This window comes from Hypoxylon fragiforme (genome assembly GCF_022984875.1).
Source record: "Hypoxylon fragiforme strain CBS 206.31 chromosome Unknown GGS25scaffold_5, whole genome shotgun sequence".
Classification (NCBI taxonomy): Eukaryota; Fungi; Ascomycota; class Sordariomycetes; order Xylariales; family Hypoxylaceae; genus Hypoxylon; species Hypoxylon fragiforme.
Genome location: NW_026054760.1, coordinates 2,641,092 through 2,660,831, shown reverse-complemented (window position 1 = coordinate 2,660,831; position 19,740 = coordinate 2,641,092). Strand labels below are relative to the sequence as shown.

Here is a 19,740-nt window from a genome sequence, read left to right as displayed (position 1 = left end):
ATATTCTTTTTTGGGAAGTTAGTCTTACTTTAAACAGCGACTATACGACGGCTTTGCCGTAGCCAAGTCTTTTCTATTCCATAAGCCATCCTTACTGTGGATCGTGAGACGCTGTTGTGAGACGAGTAGAAATGAATGAATAGCATTACTTACAGTACTTTCTAACTGCTGGCTACCTAGGTACTTAGCAAGTACTCAGATAAACCGAATCTTATGATATTCGACATGGCTATAACTATTTCCCTTTTCAGAATCAAGACCTCTTTCTATTGGCGCGTTGCAGTGGTGGCGCTCATCGGAGTACCTGCGAGACAAAGCTTCCATGGAATGTGGGGAAGTCAGAAGTACCTAAGTAGGTAGCTATAATAAGATGCAAGGTACTAGATATAGCCTACCTATTATTACCTAGTAGACAACTTGAACCATGGCTCGTTGAAGTGTGAACTGGGTAAGGGTTGGTATTATCAATTCGAGAAACCAAGTAGGCTTGATGTATTCGGCAGTGTATTGTGATTTCATGAATTCGTTAAAGCAGATGGACCAGACGATAAGCAACAGGGTATCTGAACATGGTAAAATCAAGAGATAGGTAGTCATATCTCAACCGCAACATACAGAGGGCTCTTCCAGATTACTCGCCGCCTTACTGCCCGACTGATTCTCGCCCCCAACAACCACCTTCGCCGTCATCCAATCGCTCAAGAACTTCCCAACACCAGCGCCGAGCACGATGCATATTATGATGTAGCCGTTAAAAGCCATCGCTATCAGCATGAGTATGTATGCGACGCCGAACGCCACCGCATGGATGATAGCCCGGACTAGCTGCTGCACGGGCGAGGCTCTGAACATGACGATCTGCGGGCCCGCAGCGGCGGGCGGGAGATCGTCCGCGGCACAGCACGAGCTCTCCGACTTGGACGCGCGGGCCTGCTGGCTCGCCACATGCTGCTGGAACTGCCGCAATATGAAGCTGTCATACTCCTTGCTGAGCCGGCGGAGAAACTCGAGACAGATGACGAGGAGGAAGACGCCGATGCAGGACGCCGCGAACATGCCCTCATTCTCGATAAGCCATGAGTCCGCAAGGAAACCTTTTCCAAAGTCAGTTACTCCGTCATCGACGACCATTAGGTAAAACAGCGGCTATCGCTTGTTAGATGGGGGGGATCAGCCTTACATGTGCCAACAGTATTCCAATTCCAAGTCATCTAATGTTTTATGAGATTGGTCAGTTCATTAATACCCAGTCGGCGCGAATATGGCAAATACGAAAATTACTAGGTAGTTAGTTGGGTAGTCACACGTACGGCATGTGTGCAGGTAGCGTTGCTATCCGAATCCATACTGCTGTGGTCCATGTTGGCGGTTAAATTGGAAGAGCGCAACAACAAAAAAGAGGAAGAAGAAAATGAATAATAAGGCGCGCGGCGGCAAAATTCAGATAACCTTCCCGTTGCGGGTTTTCGGAGGATGACACGAGACAAGGCCGGAGGTAATATTAGGACTAGTGAAGTAGTCACTCATAGGTTGAATAGATTGAATATATACTAGATAGGTAATTGGTAATTGGGGTGAGTGAAGGAATTGGCACAGTCGTCACTTTTGCTTCCCCCTGGTGGTTTCTATACTCGAGGGCACGGATGGCGAAGTCTTGTTAATAGAATGGGACCATGAGACCATGAGAGCATAAGAGCAAGATTTGGCTGTTTGGGAAGGTCAGTCAGTCCAATATTGCTATGCCGTGTTATGTTATATGGAGTAAGGATTTGATGATAAGGTAAGAGAAAACCATTGAAGGGCAAGAAGAGCGAGAAGAGTTAACCTTGGAAGACAATATTAATCGAGCTTCGTTTCTTTTCCCCCCCAAAGGGTCTACTTCAAAGCACCTACGTACTAAGTAAGTGGTAACTCCTCTTTTCTCTAGTAAACGGAAGATCCTTGTGATGGATCCCCATATGATCTAAACCAGCGCGGACGGAGGCGAAGTGGATACTCACCCGACCGTTAGAGCCCATCAGGGTCGAATCTTCAACGGCTTTACTCCTTAACGGTCGGTCGGTCTAGCTTATCATTGGTTCCATTAGACGTGTTAGATGTTACCCTTGCACGCCAAGCCGTCGAAGGCCCCTGGAAAACGTGCTCAATTGTTCTCATACTTTCCCTTTCGGAGCCTTAAGGCCTAGACAGCAGTCTCGTTTCGAACCATCGTGGGGTGGTATCCTGTTTCTACGTAGTACCATAGGTATGTAGTACTATCTTGGTAGTATATTGTTGTCAATCGTGAGCAAGTTTCAACTAACACGATGAATATGACGGAGGTTAAGGGTTATAGCTATCAGGGTTAAGAAAAGTAGTGGAGGAGAGAGGCTCGATATGGAACCACATTGTTGCCCCGGCACACGAGTGCGACATAATGTTGGTCTGTTAAACGGCTACACGGTACCTAGTTTAACGCCAGCTGAACTCGTTCTCCCACTTATAATGTTATACCTACCTCATACCTACTTATACAGAACACCGTTATGTTAGAGAAATGTTCCCAAGGTTAGTGACAACTGCAGATCAACGATCAACCTCGACGGAAGCTAGTCTGCAGGTTCTGCAGTCTTCTTAAACGTGGTTCTTCCCGCTTCCCGCTTCCCGCTCCCAGCTTCGCGGACCACGGTTACGTTGAGCGCTTATCGTCATACACCATTTACATTTCACCTTGTCGTCGTCGTCGTCGTCGTCGATAATCGACGCAAGATGGCAACCATGGAAGACGGGCTGTTTGCTCGCCATATCCAGAATTTCAGCGAGGCCACCAGCACAGAGAAGCATTGGGGTTACGTCGACCGAGCCGTACCGTGTACTAACGATGCCGGATCCTGTGCCTACTTGGACCAGGTCTACGGAGCACATGACTTGACCATGCTTTATACTGGAATATTTTGGGCCATAGTCGCTGGGATCTTACTTATATGGACTGTCGTAAGACGAGTTTTTCCAACCCCTCGTGCCGATGAGGTAGCTACAGGCACTGCCGATACCGAGACTCTAGTCAAGAAGATTAGCCAACGCTCACGATTGAGAAGGACAGCCGCTTCGTTAATCCGCGGATACTTATTACCAGACTCAACTCGATTCGTCTTTGGTCGAACAACAAGGCTACAAGTTCTCATCCTGGTGATCCTAGCAAGCTACCTATTAATATTCAGCTTTGTTGGAATCGTATACCAAACTTGGATCACGCCGGTAAAGAAGATGCCCGGTGTGTACAACACTAGGACGAGTCTTGGCCCGTGGTCCGATCGAGTTGGGGTATGGGCCTATGCCCTTACTCCGCTCTCGATTCTATTGTCAAGCAGGGAGTCGATTCTTTCCCAGATCACGGGCCTTCCGTATCAGAGCTTCAACTTCCTTCACCGATGGCTGGGTTATATTATCGTGATTCAAGGATCTCTACACACCATTGGCTGGACCGTCATCGAAGTCCGCCTTTACCAGCCTCAGCCAACGGTCGCGATAGAGTGGATAGTACAACCATACATAATCTGGGGGGTTGTTGCCCAGATCCTGCTTCTAATGATCTTCATCCTGAGCACGCCCTGGGGTATCCGCCTCACTGGCTACGAGTTCTTTCGAAAAGCCCATTATGTGTTGGCGATGGTTTATATAGGGGCATGCTATGCTCACTGGGAGAGCTTGAGATGCTTCTTGATTCCTGGACTGATTATCTGGGGCTTAGATCGCGGAATTAGATTTACGCGCTCAGCACTCATCCACTACCAATACCTGCCTAGCGGGTCGATGGGTTTCAAAGCAGCACAGGCATCTTTGACCTATTTCCCTGATGCCGACCATGGCGATGTGGTGAGGATGGATTTCCAACAACCCCAGGACGCTTGGAGTATTGGAAAGCACTTTTATTTATGCTTTACCGAATGCAGTATATGGCAGTCGCATCCTTTTACACCGCTCAATCTGCCAAAGGTACAAGACGGAGTTGTGTCGCACTCGTACATTCTCAGGGCGAAGAAAGGGGAGACTAAGAATATCGCTGCATTGGCTGCGAAGAAACTAGCTGCAGCACCGAGCGCCACGACACCTGTGATTTTATCCGGCCCCTATGGAGAGTTGATAGTAGAGCACTTGACCCCCGACGTCAATGTGCTTTGCGTGGCAGGTGGAACGGGAATCACATACGTCTTACCCGTACTCCTTAGCCTGGCGGAGAAACCGGAAATAAATGACCGACGAATTCAGCTGGTCTGGGCGGTTAGAAGAAAGGATGATACACGATGGATCGAGAAAGAACTCAGAATCATCCGCAAGGCAGCCAAAGTACACAAAATACAAATCCGCGTGTATGTGACGCGGGAAGGAAGCAGCAAAAGCCCATCACTCAGTGATAATATATCGGAGAAGGATGTGATGGCCGTGAAGGAAACCGGAGTGTCTGCGCCTTCAATCTCATCAATGAATGAGGTCCGGACAAACTCAACCGTCGACGTTCAAAGGATAGGGGGAGAGGGTTTCGATCGACATCCCGACCTCAACAAAGTGGTCAAAGACTTTGTAGAGGGAACCGTAAGGGGTTCTACGAGTGTGTATGCTAGCGGACCTGGCAGCATGATCAGTGATTTAAGGAGTATCGTGGCATCTTGCAATTCGGGTGCAAAGGTTTGGCAAGGGAATGAGCGATATGATGTTAAGTTAATATGTGATGACCGACTTGAGTGGTAGAAGCCCACTTGAGCAGAAATGAAGCATAAATCAAACAGCGAATAATATTCAATATGATAATCATCGTGCTTATGTGTCCAGTTAAGTTAGGAGTGGTGTGCGTTACGTTCACCTTTCCGCGGGCTTGGGCGTAGCTCATTGCACGTAGTTCTTATCGCATACATCTGGAGGAGTTTAAGCGATTGCTACCTCAAGCGTCTCGAATTTTGCGGAGTCAACCTGAACGGAATGCGCCGTGCACATCCCAACTCGTCGATATGATCCATCGCGATTTTTGTCCAGTACGAGAAAGTACCAGCTCTTATTCGCTTGTGCGATCAGTATAACCGAACAAAATCGCGACGATCGACGATCCAAGTCCATTACGCAGCCGGATAGCGTGACAGTTTTATCGTTGATAGAATCTGCTTCCCCAAATGTCAAGTTCCCGACATCGAGACCAGGAGAATCAGGAGGCGGATGGTAGAACATTCGCGCGAAGAGGCCCCGCAGCGTGACAGTCCCAATGGGGCAAGCTTCCGTGAATTCATTTTCGCCGACGCTCATGCTGACGTTTACGACCTCGACTACGAACTGGCTTGTGCGAAGAGCCCAAAAGTCTAGTTGGCCATCGAGGGCAGCCCAACTCCAGCTTGGTGCCCGTTTCTGCGGTGGTGCGGCAAGTAGCGAGATTTCATCGGTTTGGCTGATCCCCCAGACTCTTCGGCCGGGCGCGTGGTAGTAGTGGGCGCACCACAAGAGTCCTCGCGCAATGTCCTCCTTCCACAAGCCGGCAACGTACGTTCCGGAAGACTCTGTGGTCGTGGTAGACTTGAATAAAGCCGCGGCTCCGGCCATGGCAGGCAGTTTATCTGTGGAGACGGTAAAATTACGGGTTGTATATTCTTGTAGTAGCTGGTACCAGTCCTTCCACTGAAGCTTAGCCCCCTTAGCCGCGGATACGCCAATGCGCTTCCGAATGTTCAAAAACAAAGCCATGACGTGGCCACTTGAATCGCCCACGTACTTACTCCCGTCCTCGCACATGAAATCGGATCGGCATTCCCAGAACATTTGCTCCTTCCCAAAATGCAGTATCGGGTTCGCCAGAAACCTCTCCTGCATGCACCAACCACGGCTTACGAGGGGGCATTTTTCAAGGTAGTAGTTCATCTCCGGAAACACCTTCTGCACTGCGTACTCATCGTTTAATGTAGCAGATGGGATGCGATTAGGATTCAGGAACCCGGTTGTGCTGGCGGGAGCGTCGAGGGCAGATATCACGACGGTTGCACCGGCGTAAACAAATCGCATCTTGCCGGCTTCTCGAAACCAGTCGTCCTTGGAGTCCTGGATAATGCAGAGTGCGTCTATCCATAGGTATCGTATCTGCAGGGCCCGGGTGACCTGAATTGCATCCTTGAAGTTCTGTGGGAGTGCGTCCGAGTCCATTGCTCTTGTTCTCGCTGTCTTGTTCGCTGTCATCAAAATAGATGGGATCGGACCGCCCCAACAATGGCTTAGAGCAGTATACGCTGCCTTTTCACCCTTTGATTCATATAGACGGATTGGAGCCTCTTTGGTATCGCCAAGATCGATCACCCGCGTGGGTAACTCACTATCTATTGTATATTTAGCACAGTCTTTATGCACTTCGGAGCATTTTCGTTGCCATATGGTTGCCATGTGGGAGATGTGCGACAACTGTAGAGTTACCGGTATCGCAGAAACTCTCCTATAGGCATTTGCATAAGGCACATCCTCGCCATTCTTCAAAGACCCACGCCTACAGACTTTGAAGCTATGCAGAGGAACACTCCCAATCGTATGACCGCCCCAGGGCATTTTGGTCAAAGAATCACTGAATCCAGCTCGAAAGTGGCCTTTTAATTTGTTCCCCCCCGAGCGGCCTCCAAACCAAAACGGATACAACCCCAGCCAGCCTTGACAGAAGGACGGGTCCATAGGGGCGAGGTCTATGTAGAGAACATTGCAGAGCTCGCATATTTTAGCGCTGGCTTCGAGGTCACTGAAGGTCTCATGATGTCGGAAAGCATCCCCCCAAGTTGCATCTGGATTTTTCTTCGATTCTTTGGGTAGCCACTGTGATGGATACGTGTCTTGGACCGAAAAGTCAAAAGCGAAAAGGTTGCTGATGAATTCGCGACAGAGTTGGCAAAATATCCCAGTCAGGACGACAGGGGCTGAAGTCATGTTGGCAAGAGACGAAGCAGAGACGAAGGCTTGTGAGGTATTAGAAGCCTAAATGCATCAAGGCTACGAGCCTCAGCTTCATGTACCTTACCGGGCGGGGTTCACTTGGTTCGGTGGACGACAACATTAGGGCTGACCCGACTAGGATCAAATACATACCTGGGTAAGTATGTACGAAGTACCTATCATCTATTTCGGATCTTGTGTTTGATATCTACATCTTGTCTTATATTGCAATGTTCGCGCATATATCTCTCAACCATTATGTTGTCGGGAACAAGGCTTTTAATATAGATGTAGTTAGCTATTTGAAAGATGAGAGCATAAGAACATTGAAAAGGAGACGGTAGTTAACTCTTATTTCAGAATAGTTAGAAGGTTATTAACATTGAAGTTTGTACGACAATTGATTAGGTTACATAACTAATGCTTGAATGAATTAGGGGCGCGGAAGAATTCCGCTGCCTCTTATCTTAGTATGACCCCACCAAAATTTTAGTTTTCTTTTCTAACTGAATTTTTTGGGATTTCACTGTCGGTTATCAGCTACATTGATCAAATCTAATCGAATCGAACCAGCTTTTCATTACCTCCTACATAAAACGAAATTATCATGCCTTCCGTCAAGAACCCCAATGGACCGTCCAAGAACCGCCTGATGGCACGCGCTGCCAAAGCTCGGCAACAAGGTCAAAAGCGCAGCGCTGCCGGCCTGAACGAGAAGACACATAGAATCAGTAAGGCAGATGCGACACGCGGCGCAAAGCCAGGACTTTTACCCACAAGCGGCCCGAATCGGGCTCTCAGCTCAAAGGCGAGGCGCAAGCTTGACCGCAAGCTAGGGTATGCCATGCAGCGGAAGATGAAGGCAGAGGGCGAGGTCGAGATGAAAGGTATTTGTCACTTTTCAGCGGATATAGACATCATTGCTAATTGGAAGTATTAGATGTTGATACGTCCGAAGAGAAGACGAGTAAGGCTACGACTAATGAAGAGATGGCTGTTGATACGGACAGTATCTCATGAACGCTCGGTGGTGATTGACGTACGTTTGAATGGGCGCATCAGCCACCAGACATGCCCGCCAAACTACCTAGTACTAGGTAAATAGGTACTTGCTGGCTTGAGCATATGAAGCCACGCTTGGCTCGAATTAATGACTGGAAAGTCAACTAGCCTTGTGCGCCTGACGGAAACAAAGATGCAATGCTCATTCGTTATGGCGTTACTCGTACAACGCCTCAGACGCTTGCACCTATACATACGCGCAGAGCATGGACTTGACGACACATGATCTCCCCCATCTTGGCCTGGCAAGAATGGATAAGCAGTCGCCAGAACGCCCCGAACCTACGACTGAGCAATCAAATGACGGGTTATAGCGATTAGTTGGGAGTAATCTGGCCGTGGATTGGAGTTGAGATCAAATGAGGCGCCAGGGGTTCGCATTTGGGCCTGCAATGCTATGGACGATGGGCAAAGGCGAGCTGCGCCTGGTCTCATAGAACTCCGAACATTGAACCTATTAAGCTCCTTAACAATAAATCTAAACAACAACCAACTTATCATGTCTAATGGCCGTATAATCATACAGCGTTCTAGAAGAAGTCTCCACGTTAATTGTTGGCATTCTTAAAATTACATAAGTTGTGATAGAGGTGCTAAAAAGATCAATAGTTGAAAGTCTTTAGGCAACCATACAAGATAACTACACGGCGGATACAACGGCATCCCTGGTACCCGTCTTTAGGGATTGCCAAGACCACTACGCAAACTGTAAAATAAGGACCCTTGTTGGATTTATGCAGATCCCATACAATAATACTGCATTAGGTACAAAAAGTAATACTTTGTACAACTTACGGTAATCAATATTTCGACAGTTTCTATTTATCTTGACCATCGACAACTTTTGCCAATTTTCACAACACATCACCCGCTGCTGCAACATGACATGGGACTTCTACGCCGCCGACAAGTCTTTTATCTCATCTCTCTTGTATTCCTACTCTCGCTCTGCATACCCTCTACACGCTCCTCTATAAAACAGTTTGGTGATCGCGTCCGCCAGACGCTCCCCTTCACCGACCAATGGAAAATCCAACAAGAATTCGTCCCAACCCAACACGAACTCGATTGTCTTTACGGCCGCACCCCGAAATCCAATACCGGTAGTAGTAATTCGATAGAGCCAATCCCGAATCATGTTCACTTCATCTTCGGGCTTAGCAACCCTTACTACAAGCCAAGTGTGGGCACTTTTGACTTCCTCTGCTACCTTGCGGTAAGAAGCGCAATTGTGGGCATGAAGGCAGAAAAGGTCTTCATTCACTACACATACCTCGCAGACCCACCCTCGCCTGAACCAAATGCCTCTCCCCTATCGAACCCCTGGATATACCGCTTGAAGGATGACGTCGAACTTGTCCACCACACGCCGGAGGAGATGGAGGGGCTAAAGAGCTCGCCGGAAGCTACCTGGCAAGTGGCGCACGTATCTGACATACTCCGACTCAAGATTCTTCAGAAGCAGGGTGGTATATATCTTGACAGCGATGCCTTTGGCTTCCGACCCTTCACGAATCTTCTAAAGTCGCCGCGCGACATAATACTAGGCCACGAGGGCGGAAACCGCGGAGGGCTCTGCAACGCCATCATGGTCGCACGGAAAGGGAGCGCCTTCATAGATCGGTGGCTGAAGGAATATAAAGGCGCCGATCTTTCCAAGGAGTGGAACTACCATAGCGTTATCCTACCTAAAAAGCTGGAATTGCAACATCCCGAGGAAGTCTGCCCCTTGCCCCCCAATGCTTTCTTTTGGCCGACATGGACTTGGGGTCATATCGAGTTTATGCACCAAACCTTGAGCAAGGAGGAGGCGAAGAAGTGGGCTGCTGAGATAGACAGAAACGGCGGCAGTCTGTACGAGGATCAGCTCGCATACCACGCCTGGAGCCAGATGGCATGGGAGAGGTATTTGAGCAAGTTGACGCCAGAAATTGTGAGGACGCGGAATACGAGGTTTAACCTTCTCGTCCGAAATTTCCTGCAGGATGATATGGGAGGTGATACGCGTTAAACACAGTAGGGCGTACTCGGGTTGGTACATGTCTCATTGCGAGGTTGGGTAGCATAGCGTATAATGTCTGATGAGGGCATTCGAGTGCCTGTTGTATAAAATCAGCACCTTTGAAGAGCTGGCCAGTTCAGTTGGTCGGCTTATAATGTTTTAAGAATATCCTGCACCTTCTTACGTTTCAAGTGCATTCAGGATGTTAGAGCCTATGACATATGATATTCATACCTAAGTACTTGCGAAGTATTCAATTCAGGATATCCAAAACATTGAAACGAACTTAATGAAAGCAACACATATAGTCATATGTATTGTCTTCCTGGGCCCTATTTCAATGTTGCGTCCTGGCTGTAGTCATATGACTAAGACTAACATTGCATCTGGTAGGCGTCATAGCAAGCCCGTTGGATATAGCGGGTTGAAGAGTAATATGCATTGAAGAGCATAAATAAATCGATGTATACAACCAGAATTCGTTATCGTCGAAACAATCAAGATGAGGCGAGGTTAGGAGGTAAGTAGTCTTATTGGCTTAACGCAATAGGGGCATCCCCCTTTTTTGGTTAACCCCTATTCACAGAATCCATGTATACCTAGATACGTAAACAAGTAGGTATACTTGTAAAAGGAGAATATCTCTGTCGCACATGTAAGATGACTTGTGGAGGTTTTGATTTCGTCAGTAACTCTAATTTGTTTCGGGTGAATAGACTCATCTCATACCTGCCTACCTAGGGTATTGAAAAAAACAATATTAGAGCTAAACATGTATAGAATAAGCTCAGTCAAGGGGAAATCCTCATCAACTAATACAGTTTTGACAATACTATGACTCATATCGAATACATGCGTCCATTGTTGAGACAGGCTTGGAGGCCTTTTCACATTTGATGTTTCCTTGCCTCCAAAGATCCCTACTGTTTCTTACACATGCATTTGCTTTATGGATGTTTCGGTTCGTAAGCAGCATCTATGATATAATGCACTATGGCGTTCCTGCAAGTTATCTACAGCAGAATTTACTACGTCCAGGTGCTCTCTATTACACGAAGGCCTAAATCTAAGTTAGGTCTTGCCCCCGATGGGCCGCTTTTGAGTTGTAGTTGCAACACACACTTCACAATCTACCTACCTAGGTAGGTACATATTCACCTGCCTTGCCCAGACAACCGTCGAAATATACATGATACAGGACATTGAAGGGGTGTATATGTATAAATAATCTGGCTTGGAAGACCTGTCGTCAACCCAAATCGTTCCTCCTACCTAACACAACAAGTTCAAATACTGCACATGGTACTGAATATATCGAACAGACCTACTCTTTCTTTTTTTCTTCTTTTATCTCCGTTCTATCACTGAGAGCCTTGGCTCTTCATCTTTTCTTCCGCCTTCCTTCCCTCTAACGCCAAATTATTATCAACACAACCATCTCATACTTACTACCCAAATTTATAACCTGCCACCATCTCTATTGATCTTCAATCTTCTTTCCTAAGTATACACACTTCTTTACCGATGGATTGAAAGCAATTGCGCGTTTTAGGCTATAAATGCTCTTGCATGCCCTGGCCTTCTCTACTGTCTATGAAATGGGAACAACCTTAAGAAACACGGACGGCCTTTCGGTCTATCATTACTCGAGCAACACGTGATGGTGAGAAACTCAAGATAAATATCATCCAAGCCACAACCCAGACGCAATACAAGTGATGGGCTTGCCTCCGTACCTGGGATGACGGTAAACGGAGAAGTTACCGTTACGGTCGTGAAGTTTATACTATAACGGTTCAACCGAAGGGAGCATCTCCTGACGATAACCAAGAAAATCTACAGACCTATTCTCCAGTTCAAGGGCTAATCAACTGGATCAACTAACAATTCTCGGTCCCAACTGCAACGCCGACGAGACTAATGCCGCATACTAACTCACCGTATCCTAGGTATTCATCGTCACATATTTACGCCGTTTTTTTGCATCGCTACATACTTACACCTTTTCCCCCTTGTCGCACATTTACAGTATCAATCAAGAGATGCGGTCCAAAGGATATTGTTAGTATAGGACACGAATAGCCACGGGAGTGGCTACCCACTGACGTAGCTGTAGCTACTGCTTTATGGCTCCATAGCTACTGCTATATATCTCTGTAGCTGCTGCCGCAGCTATAGCTGAACCTTATTCATGTATATAACCAGCTCTGAAAGATCGAGAGCTCCGCTCTCCTCTTCTCTCTTATGAGACATGTTTTTTGATCTCTGATTTTGACTGGCCCGAGCCTTACAGATATCAAAATGCTTCGCCATTTTCTAATGTCATACGATCATGAGAGCAAGTATAGCAAGAAGGAAATAGCATAACGACAAAACCTGATGATCACATCCGCGACGACTTAGATCATATCCACTCTTCTCTCTTAATAGACAGCTCTGTTAGATTTCATACTCGTACCGTCCCCCAGGTTATGAAAATGTCGATACCCTATCAAAACGGAAAATTACACTTGCTAAGCACTCTCCCGAGTAGGAGAAGTTTCAGCGACGACTTGACACCTACGCAAAAGGTTGGTGGCCCGGTGCTCTGGCGGTCAGATATAAAGCAAACTTTCTCTATCCATCTTCTTTCCTTTTGGTTGCAGCCTTGCCTGCAACAAAAACAGATGGAACTGAGCATCATCCATCTAGGTATTGCGCATGTGGGTTGTGCTTGGTTGTATGTTACAGCAAACAGACCGCCCTTTCAAAGTCAAAATAATTATCGACAACCACCAACCTTACCCCCAAGAGAATCTTCAAAACACCCTTTGGTAAATGGACAGCAAATGTTGGGGCGGGGAGAACGAGCTTGTTTCCGTTGTAGAAATAAAGATCACCTTCAAACTCGCTGCGAAGCCCCCAGGTCAGAATGGTTGGCATGGTGGGAACAGTCATATCTCAGGGGAATGGTGAACCCTGCTTCTGGGTACCTATTCACGAAGCAAAGACCTAACCACACAACAAGTCCAGTCACGATCGGCTCAGTTGTATTACGAACAGTTTTTGGAAGACCATCCGGAAGAGTTGGAAGAACTTTGGATGGAAAACCCGTTGTGCTAGCAACGTGCTAGAATGGGAGGAGGTGTTGCCGGCCAACAGCACAGATGGTGAGCTGATGACGGCTCATCTCCGCGCATCCAAGGACCTCCTCGACGAGAGAAGAGATTATATTCGTGAGACAATTCTGACCTTGGGCGGTCAGCGGGACGATCTAAAGCTCCGAGAAAACAGATATAATGTCGGCGAAGTTGATAATTCTCTAAGCGATGGAACATATTCATGGACTGTTGGTTCCAGATACTACAGGTGTGATGAATAAGCTTGTATTGGATCTTCGAACTTGGTTTACCGCCAATTCATCGCGATCGAGTTCACTTTGAACATCTTCAGCGTCGTCGTCGCCTACTGGCTCGAGTTCGGCCTCTCCTTCATCAACACCGGCAACTCGCCCATCCGTTGGCGCTTCCCTATCGCGTTTCAAATAATTCCGCTGCTCGTGCTCCTCGCCGCCGTCTGGTTCTTCCCGGAGCCACCTCGCTGGCTCGTCAAGGAGGGCCGCGTCGAAGAGGCCCGCTTCATCCTTCACTGCCTGCGCGGGTCCACGGGCGAGGACCGCAAGAGGGCCGAGGCCGAGCTCAGCGATATCAGCAATATCGTCAAGCTCGAGACGAAGGAGAGCAAGGGCAACTGGGTCTAGCGAGGGAAGTCAGTTCAGGGCACATACAATGTACTTCAGTACACGTTGTGTGCTGTACTGCCTCCCTACAGGTACCTAGGCTATCAACTAGAGCTCATCTAGTCACCCTCGAAGGAGGATTGATTTATTAGAGTTTCAAGAAGCAGTCCCTAGTTGTACTGAGCAGTGCAGAGGCGGAATTTGAGAACTTATCACCAGCAGGAGTGTCCGGGAACTGGAAAATCCACAACCAAAACATATTATTTCTAACTAATCTCAAGCTGCCGGAACGCTTGCAAAACGATCGATCATCGGCTGGAAACAAGGCAAGGATGAGATTCAAAGACAAGGCGTTGAAACACAAAGTTAGAGACGATGCCCTCTGGCTCAGAGCAACCAAGTTGCACTCCGAAAGAAGAGTTGTCGATTCCGCACGCAAGAGGAAGTCGATTATCAGACAATGTAATCAAGATTACGGCCATAGGGGTAGAAACTCGACTTACCAAAGGATCAGCTACCTCTACTATTGGAAAGGGATGATTGCTGATATTGCAGAGGCATTGAAGACGTGCCCTCAGTGCCAGAAAGCTGACACCAAGAGAAAGCATAATCCTGCGCTACACTCATCGCCCGTTGACCTTTTTGCCTGTTGGATCCTTGATGTTCAATATATGCCTGACGATCGTGGCTATAAAGCAATCATTGAAGCCCGAGAAGAGTTGACCCATTGGCCTGAAGCAAGACCCCTCAAAGAAGTGAAGGCCGCCAAAGTTGCAGAGTTCATCAAGGAATGCATTATCACGCGATTTGGAGTCCCATTGGTCATCAAAGTCGACGGCGGTCCTGAATTCAAGGCAGAAGTCAAGGAAGCATGCGAAATGTTGTTCGAGCAGTTCCGCATGCCTGAACGCCGCTCGAATTCGACACATTGACGCTCGATACAAATGGATCATCGATAGAGTTGAACGAGGCGATATTACAGTTCAACATCCTAGTACAAGAGATATGGCTGCAGACGGTCTGATAAAGTTGGGCTTGAAAGAAAAGCAAGCTTGCTTCTTCTTTCCCGTCTTTTGCTCGCTGTAACCTACGACAACACCAAAGAAACGCTCCAAACACATAGCGGTCTCTTTATAGCTTTTGACATACTCGTTGAATGTTTAAATGGCTTAGGTGCCTATGTATTTATGTCGTTGTGAAGAAAGTGATTTGAGACGATAGTGATTGGCTTATAGACTTTGGCATATATGTGGATTGTATCAGCTGGATAGGTAACTACCCAGGTATCTTGTATCTATCTATGATAGAGCGTTATACGCGTAGTATCATATCCATACAGTTCAAGCCCCTTGCGTGGCCGGGTATACTTTAGACGACAGGCCAACCGCTAGAGAAATTGATCGTGTTCCATCCAAATCGTTTCTGACCATCTGCATAGCCTATCGTAGTATCAACGTAATGGTAGTAGAGAACCTATCAAGTGCGATTAGTGCCATCCACCTATACGAAAGGGGTAGGTTGAACAAGCGTTGGGTGAACTCACGGGACCATGCGTAGGATCATTGTAAACCCCCTGACCCCCCGGCCCGTACACGTTTCCATGAGACTCAAGGACCACCGTGCCCCCGCTACTAGTGCACGCCTTGCCCGCGGCGTCCACATAACCCCCTGTCGCGGAGCTCGACCGACACACCATGATCTTGTACTCGCCCCCCGCCGCCGGCTTGCTAGCATCGTACCCGCAGCACTGGCCCTTGCTGTAGAACAGGTAGTAGTACGCGCCGTTCTTGTACACGAACGCGCCCTCCTCGTCCGTCTTGACCGAATCGTACGCGACGTTGTACGCGCCGCTACTACCGCTCGCCACGGCCTTCGGCGGGCTCGCCATCGGTACCTGGTAGATGTCCCGCCAGAAGCTGCCGAAGGTGAGCAGATAGGTGCTCCCGTCCTGGACCAGGTTCGGGTCGATCGCGTTGTAGGGCTTTCCGGAGGAGGAGCGGATGCCGGTGGACCCGAGGTCGGTCCAGGTGCCGACGTCGAGGCTGGAGGAGGTCGCGACGCCGATGGCGGAGTCCTGGGAGCCGAAGGTGCTCACGGAGTAGTACAGGTAGTAGGTTGAGCCGACCAGGGCGACGTCGGGGGCCTACGTTTCCGAGAATTTGTTAAACAAAGATTTTTTTTTTCTGGAGGGGGTTTTGAATTCAGGGGGGATAGGTAGGTATGTACGTACCCAAAGATCCTGGTTCCCGTCGAGGTCGATGGAGGAGCCGGACGGCAGCGCGGCGCCCTTGTAGGTCCAGGGGCCGGTGAGGGCCGGGGCGGTGTGCACGGCGATCTTGCCGCCGGTCGAGAAGCGGAAGTAGGTCCCGTCGGATGACCGCCGGATGATGGACGGGTCATGCGTGTTGGTGCAGGTGCCCGAGCAGGCCCCCGGGTTGGCGTAGCCGAACGCGCTGCCGAGCAGGGAGAGCGCGCCCCAGATCACGGTGGACAACCGCGCCATGTTAGTGGTGGGAAAAGGGGGTTGGATGGATCGACGGGAAATAGTAGGGGAGGTAGGTGTGGTGGCAGAGAACAGACTTGATCGGGAGTCTGGTTACCTATAGGTACCGAGGTGGACGATTGATCTTGTTTCCGTCCCCGTTGGATGGGTAGGAAGCGATTGTCACTGAGTATTAAATACATGTATGCTAACGTACATACCTACTGTGCATACACTACTAACCTAGGTATGTAGATGGCTTCGGGTAGCTATGGCAGACTGCATCACCTGCTTTTTCTTCTCAATTAGGAAAGCTGGACCACCCGTTCGCGGCCTCTGATTGGAGGAATTTCTCATCTGCGTGAAACGTGGTGGCGGCTGGCCCCTGACATGCCTGCAAGATGCCGCGATGCAAAAAAAAAGTTGGAGTCGTCTCTTGTTAGTGCGCTTATAGGCGTGGTGTCCACTTGACTTGACTTGGGGACGACATGTGTGCTACTTAGTCTTGGACTTGGAGGAGGAGGAGGAGGGGTTTGTTCGCTTGAAGCTATTGGGGTTCGCTTTTTTTTTTTTTTTTTTTGCTACCTTCCTATTGCCTTCGTAACTATAGTAGCATTCTATCTCGTAGAACCGGAAGAAGCTTACTTACTTGAGATTTTTGTTAGTCGGGTTTTATTCCATTAGGTGCTAGGGAGGTAGGAGTGAGGATGGCACTCGATCTCGACCATTGCAAACGCTTCCCGTGAGTGGAATGTCTGGCCGTGTTGCGGGGTGACATGTCCACAAGCGTCTATCCGACGTAGACGGTCGTGGGTCGAGTCTGTACCGACCTAGGTATCTGCAAACAATAACATGAGATTTATCATCGCGGCGGTGAACAGAAGGGTGGATGTGGATATTTCTGAATTTCAGGGGTAAGCATCTGGATACCTAGGTACCTAGGTAGTTACCTGACCTAAGCTGATCTAGAGATATCAATGTACCTACAAACAATGATCACAGTAAATTCCCTCTGCATGACTGGAGAGTTGATTAGGTAGCTGTGTCGTTTGATTCTAAGTAGTAAGCATTCTAGATTACGGTCGCCAAGAGAGGCTTTCTGGGCTGTAGTAAAGGGCAACAAGAAGTGGCACAGATCGGATTTTCATGTCAATGGCGAGTAGGTACAGTAGCAGCTGCTATAGGCGATTTTCATTCTGTCTAGACTATCTAAGTATCTATCAGTCGGTAGAATTGTTGATGCCAGTCTACTCTATCAATTGAGGATTTATTTCCATGTCAACCTTGACTTCTAGCGTAAAGGGGGGTGAGTATTGTAACGATGCCAATAGGACCACGAGCCCAAGAGCAGAAGAAAATCTAGAGACATTTCCCCATTTAGTGAAGCTAGGAGAGCTTGAAGACCTTCTTTCGTTCGGTCGCGAGCAACTCCTTGAAAGCCGAGAAATATGTATCCTTGGACTCAGACTGGCCATGGGTGAGTTCTGAAATGCGGAACATTGTCAAGGATTGGCGGGCCCTTGAATTAGAACAACTACTTAGACCGTTTGGAATGACAATCGAATGTGCCGGAATCCCCGAGGAATCGAGCTGCCTGCAAGTTTCGGAAATCGCTGTATGATCTGAAGTTGAACATAAAACGTTACCATCTCCGATGAGAAGTAGGAAAGGTTTGTCCTTAGGATTCTGCTTGAGAATGGTGTTGGCTTGTCGTAAGCAATATGCATAGTCTTCGCTATCTGGGCACCTATTGATGGAATCGAGGATTCCAAATGTTGCGTCAGAAATAACTTGGGTAGGCGATGGATCAATTCGAGTGTCGTTCCCATGAATCACTACTGCAACTTTGGCCTCGCCGTTGACTGCCTTGATCATATGGAGTACATCTCTGTAAACCTGCTTGACCTCATGGTAGACTTGAGAGAGGCTTCCGCTCACATCAACACAGATAACCACCGTCTGGCCAAAGGGCTTGACCGACTTCTGCAGCTCATCCATACTCTTCTGCAGTTCTTGGGACTCTTTCAGATGTCGGTCAAGCGACTTCTCCAAAGTCTCCTGCATCTTCGTCGTCTCTCTTTGATGCTGCTTCAGCTGCACAAGCTCCCTCTCTGTGTTTTCTGCCTTCTTCGCAGATTTCTCGCTCTTATCCTGGAGGGTAATAGTCAAGTTTTTGAGTCGAGTGATTTCATCGGTTTTGTTGGCGAGTTTCTCCTCAAGCTTAAGTTGATCTGATCTGATTACCTTCTCCGTCTCGCAAATTCTCTGTCTATGCTTGTCATTCTCATCTCTAAGCTTCCTGCCCTTAGCACTGAGATCATCAATTTCGCCTCGCGCATCCGTCAGCTTCTTCTCTAGGTGCTTTATATTGTCCGCCTGGTGTTTGCAGCTCGTGGAAGCTTCGTCGTAACGCTGTTGAATTGCGTCTCGGTTCATAGTTGTATCAGCAAGCTTCCTGGCATTCTCCTGGAGCTTCGATTGCAAAAGATCAACCTCCTGCAGCTTGGGTTGGTATCGCTTTTCGAAATCGGTGGCCTGAGACACAAGTTGTTTATTCGCTTCGAAGATCTGCTCATGAAGTTTCGCACATTCAGTTTCGAGAGCTTCATTTTTCAATTTGAGGAGTGCCAGCTTGTCTTCCAGCACAGAAGCGCGAGTTTCCAAGGTCGTCTGCAGCTTTCGTTCGTTGCTGAGCTGTTCTGCTAACTGGATACGCTGCAGACTCAATACCCTCTCTCTGGTTTTATTACTATCACGTTGTAATTCTGCCACAGGCCGACCAATTACTGGAGTCCGAGTACGGATCGGTAGCGCTGCTGAATACTGCGGTTGCGTCTCGGCTGCATTCGACGCATTATTTTGAGGAGTCGATGAGTCCAACGCTAAGTTACTGGGCATATGTTCTGTAGTTGACATACACATTTCCATGTCAGCGGAAACATCTGGTGGTATCTGAGGGCGGTTGTTGCACCCCATGTCTGCAAATATTTCGTAGTTGGATCTAAAGAGGATTTCGTAGGTATCGAAGACTGTGGTGTTATGTTCACGGAGACTTTCTAGGTTGAATTTGATACATACATCAGTGTTGACGACGGTATACATACACGTTGCTCCTTTGTCGGTGCCTTAGACTATATCGTAGGTCAGCCTTCTTAGAATGTCTAGGAACAAGTCTCTGGCAATACTATATTCCAAAACAGTCCAAGATACATGTCTCTCTATGGGGAATTTACCTGGCCAAATTCTAGATACATCAGTACCTACAAACAGGATTCAGAGCATTCAAACGAGCACCAGCAGAATCTAGACATGACAACCCCTTGCACACCCCACACATAACTACTGCCTCTATCCGCAACAGAACCGACATGCATGAATAGCATTCACGGGTGAAAGCAAAAGTGATGCATCTACCTTTCTTCACGTTCTTGCCTGATAGTGTTGCACAATGGTAAGGATATAGTGGGAATGACATCGAACGAGAAGATCGATTATTGAAAGCCATCGTAAAAATGTTACAAACGAGATCCTCATTCATTCACACCCTCA

The 19,740-nt window shown here is 48.0% G+C and overlaps 6 protein-coding genes across 6 annotated transcripts; 3 read left to right on the top strand and 3 right to left on the bottom strand.

Annotated features, from left to right (window-relative positions):
• Nucleotides 1-487: 487 nt before the first annotated feature.
• On the bottom strand, nucleotides 488-1,872 carry GGS25DRAFT_290583 (copper transport protein ctr4). Its single transcript, XM_049257556.1, has 4 exons — nucleotides 1,826-1,872; nucleotides 1,311-1,706; nucleotides 1,181-1,211; nucleotides 488-1,094 (listed from the first exon to the last, which is right to left on the bottom strand). The coding sequence occupies exons 2-4, from the start codon at nucleotides 1,359-1,361 to the stop codon at nucleotides 601-603; spliced, it is 576 nt and encodes a 191-aa protein (XP_049116926.1). The 5' UTR covers nucleotides 1,362-1,706; nucleotides 1,826-1,872; the 3' UTR covers nucleotides 488-600.
• A 768-nt stretch (nucleotides 1,873-2,640) lies between these two features.
• On the top strand, nucleotides 2,641-4,815 carry GGS25DRAFT_290574 (ferric reductase like transmembrane component-domain-containing protein). Its single transcript, XM_049257554.1, has one exon. The coding sequence runs from the start codon at nucleotides 2,749-2,751 to the stop codon at nucleotides 4,726-4,728; it is 1,980 nt and encodes a 659-aa protein (XP_049116925.1). The 5' UTR covers nucleotides 2,641-2,748; the 3' UTR covers nucleotides 4,729-4,815.
• On the bottom strand, nucleotides 4,816-7,291 carry GGS25DRAFT_290575 (HET-domain-containing protein). The gene has a single exon (XM_049257555.1). The coding sequence runs from the start codon at nucleotides 6,919-6,921 to the stop codon at nucleotides 4,903-4,905; it is 2,019 nt and encodes a 672-aa protein (XP_049116924.1). The 5' UTR covers nucleotides 6,922-7,291; the 3' UTR covers nucleotides 4,816-4,902.
• Nucleotides 7,292-7,441: 150 nt separating this feature from the next.
• Nucleotides 7,442-8,593, top strand: GGS25DRAFT_491560 (uncharacterized protein). The gene is made up of 2 exons (XM_049261108.1): nucleotides 7,442-7,814; nucleotides 7,868-8,593. The coding sequence occupies exons 1-2, from the start codon at nucleotides 7,535-7,537 to the stop codon at nucleotides 7,945-7,947; spliced, it is 360 nt and encodes a 119-aa protein (XP_049116923.1). The 5' UTR covers nucleotides 7,442-7,534; the 3' UTR covers nucleotides 7,948-8,593.
• A 134-nt stretch (nucleotides 8,594-8,727) lies between these two features.
• On the top strand, nucleotides 8,728-10,273 carry GGS25DRAFT_491559 (glycosyltransferase family 32 protein). The gene has a single exon (XM_049261107.1). The coding sequence runs from the start codon at nucleotides 8,876-8,878 to the stop codon at nucleotides 9,998-10,000; it is 1,125 nt and encodes a 374-aa protein (XP_049116922.1). The 5' UTR covers nucleotides 8,728-8,875; the 3' UTR covers nucleotides 10,001-10,273.
• Nucleotides 10,274-15,077: 4,804 nt separating this feature from the next.
• On the bottom strand, nucleotides 15,078-16,212 carry GGS25DRAFT_531787 (glycoside hydrolase family 43 protein; the record flags this gene model as incomplete). The annotated part of the gene is made up of 3 exons (XM_049265528.1): nucleotides 15,078-15,182; nucleotides 15,253-15,852; nucleotides 15,940-16,212. The coding sequence occupies 3 exons, from the start codon at nucleotides 16,210-16,212 to the stop codon at nucleotides 15,078-15,080; spliced, it is 978 nt and encodes a 325-aa protein (XP_049116921.1).
• Nucleotides 16,213-19,740: the final 3,528 nt, after the last annotated feature.

Excerpts from the sequence above, each read along its gene's own strand:
- GGS25DRAFT_491559 (XM_049261107.1), top strand. The coding sequence starts at position 8,876 with ATGGGACTTCTACGCCGCCGACAAGTCTTTTATCTCATCTCTCTTGTA.
- GGS25DRAFT_491560 (XM_049261108.1), top strand. The coding sequence starts at position 7,535 with ATGCCTTCCGTCAAGAACCCCAATGGACCGTCCAAGAACCGCCTGATG. Across the intron at positions 7,815-7,867 it reads GGGCGAGGTCGAGATGAAAG|ATGTTGATACGTCCGAAGAG; the intron begins GTATTTGTCACT and ends TGGAAGTATTAG.
- GGS25DRAFT_290583 (XM_049257556.1), bottom strand. The coding sequence starts at position 1,361 with ATGGACCACAGCAGTATGGATTCGGATAGCAACGCTACCTGCACACAT. Across the intron at positions 1,212-1,310 it reads ACGCTACCTGCACACATGCC|ATGACTTGGAATTGGAATAC; the intron begins GTACGTGTGACT and ends ATAAAACATTAG. Across the intron at positions 1,095-1,180 it reads TTGGAATACTGTTGGCACAT|GTTTCCTTGCGGACTCATGG; the intron begins GTAAGGCTGATC and ends ACTTTGGAAAAG.
- GGS25DRAFT_290575 (XM_049257555.1), bottom strand. The coding sequence starts at position 6,921 with ATGACTTCAGCCCCTGTCGTCCTGACTGGGATATTTTGCCAACTCTGT.
- GGS25DRAFT_290574 (XM_049257554.1), top strand. The coding sequence starts at position 2,749 with ATGGCAACCATGGAAGACGGGCTGTTTGCTCGCCATATCCAGAATTTC.